The 2,101-nt window shown below is 39.6% G+C and overlaps 1 protein-coding gene across 1 annotated transcript in view; it reads left to right on the top strand.

The window, feature by feature from the left end:
- Nucleotides 1-245: 245 nt before the first annotated feature.
- The window catches only part of LOC103130777 (E3 ubiquitin-protein ligase TRIM37-like), a 71,320-nt gene continuing 69,464 nt past the window's right edge, over nucleotides 246-2,101 (top strand). Inside the window, exon 1 of the mRNA XM_016666165.1 lies at nucleotides 246-374. Coding sequence (XP_016521651.1) covers nucleotides 246-374 — 129 coding nt within the window. The remainder of the gene's footprint in view (nucleotides 375-2,101) is intronic.

Genomic DNA, 2,101 nt, shown 5'->3' with positions numbered 1-2,101 from the left:
ACTGTTCCTGTTAAGTTTTTCTGGATTCCAAGTTCGTAGTTATTTTAATTCTAATTCTGATTCTAATTCTTCTGTATAATATTGATCTAAATAGTGCGTACTCCACAATTTCTGATATTACTAATAAACTAAAATAATCCTTTTCTGGGTTAAATAGGGAGTACTCCACCTAAAACAAAAAAGAGGAAAGGACACATTAGGGAAAATGGCAACATTCAGACAAAACAAAGGGGCAAAACAAAGACATGGTTGAAGGCGGTGACGTCAAAGGGTCACGAAGGAATGTTACTGAGCGTTCTCGCAGAGTCCCATCAAGGCATGATGTCCTTAGGAGCGCTCAGCTTCGCAACTCCATGGATACAGGAGGGGGTGAGGTGGGAAGAGCATTGTGTTTACATATCTTCGAGGAGATTAGAGATATGTAGCCTTTCCAAGGCCACACGTGAAAAGCCAATTCAGAAACAGAATGTCTTAGGTCGGGAAGATTATAAATTTCAATCTTCCCTAAAGTCTCTCTGATACATCTCAGTTACCAATTATCCAAATTAGCTTGGTCATTCCACTGAGCTGAAACTAGCAACTTCTCCAAGATCAATTCCATCCCATTAGTGAGTTTTAGAGTCCTCGTCTCTGTCCACACCAACAGTCTGAGTGTTCGCTAGTTGGGCCAAGTCCGTCACAAATTTGTCGATAAGCCAGGAATCCACAAGCTCCACACAGCAGAAATCCTGTTATCATGAATAAATCCAGGGTGAATCCTGCTGGGTTTGTCCCCACAGGACAAGAGGGCTCTCATGTGCTCAGACTTTTCGTCGAGAACATTTTATCAATTGCATTGAGAGATCGGTTGACCAGATCCATAATTTGTAGATTTGGATGATGTGGAAAGAAAGGCTCCAAAAATATAGAAAAAAACAGGACAAAAACAGAGCAAGCAGGGCAGACAAGGGCAGGGAGGGAGCAGAGGAAAAAAGCGTCCGCCTTCATCGAGAACAAGAGAGAAAGAGTCAAATGTAAGAGTAAAGACAATGCCAGTCACGTAGCATAACATTTTATTTAATATTCTAAACCGACGATGTCACTAAAATCAGTTGGTCTTTGAAAGCTTTAAGCAACTGTGAGTCAACAATGACTGGGGCAGATTTCTTTATAGTTGTTTGTACACTAAGTTTATTTGGAGAGGGCTCACCTTTAAAGTACGCAACTGGAAAATTTCAAAATCGAATGTTTTTCGTAACTGAGGTGAAATTATTTGGGTGGGAGACAAATACGCCTCCTTCCAATATTAGGGGGGACATGTCCCCCCGGTTCCTATGCCTATGGTCATACCTCGTAAATCCAGCATACCTTGTGATAATGCTCATGCACACATCGATGTTACGTTTCTTATAAATCCGTCATACCTGTAGAAGTTTCATTTTGTTTTATTTCTCAGAAGTTTACAGTAAATAAAAAAAATTAAAATAAGAAAAATCTAGTTATTTCCACGCAGTGTCCAGAAAGTGGTGTTGTTCTGCTTGTTGCCTAACAGCTTCGGTCAGCATCCAGTGTTATTCATGAGCTTTTTAAAGGACGTATTCCGTGCAGTTTTTTAAAGACATATTGAAATATTAAAAAGGTAGATTAGCTATAGGGACAAAATATCCCGACCAAATTTGTAGTCAAACAGTATTTGTAGTAATAGTGACGCTAAACGGGACTAATGTCTTGTTTACAGTTTGGTAACGATGTTGGAAACAACAAAAGTCATTTATGTTAATATGATTGATTAACATAGCAGCTTAATTAAATAACATTTATCGTAAACTTCTGAGAAACATAACGCACAGGTATGACGGATTTCTAAGAAATCTGCTGAGTAAGCAGTATGTGACGTAACATCGATGTGCGCATGCGCATTACAATAAGGTATGCTGGATTTACGGGTATGACAGATAGTCAGAACACTGGCCTCACCTCAAATCTGTTCTCTGCCGTTTATGATCGCTCCTCAGCACACGAAAAAGCCAGCGCAATTAGCGAAAGGCTTCTTTGTGTGCTTTGGAGTTTCTGTGGTGATTAATTTTTTTGCGAAGCGATAAAAGCTGGTAGCTCTTGAATT

The sequence above is a fragment of the Poecilia formosa genome, unplaced genomic scaffold (genome assembly GCF_000485575.1).
Source record: "Poecilia formosa unplaced genomic scaffold, Poecilia_formosa-5.1.2 Scaffold671, whole genome shotgun sequence".
Lineage (NCBI taxonomy): Eukaryota > Metazoa > Chordata > Actinopteri > Cyprinodontiformes > Poeciliidae > Poecilia > Poecilia formosa.
The sequence above is the reverse complement of the archived record's forward strand: the minus strand, read 5'-3'. Positions and strand labels throughout refer to the sequence as shown.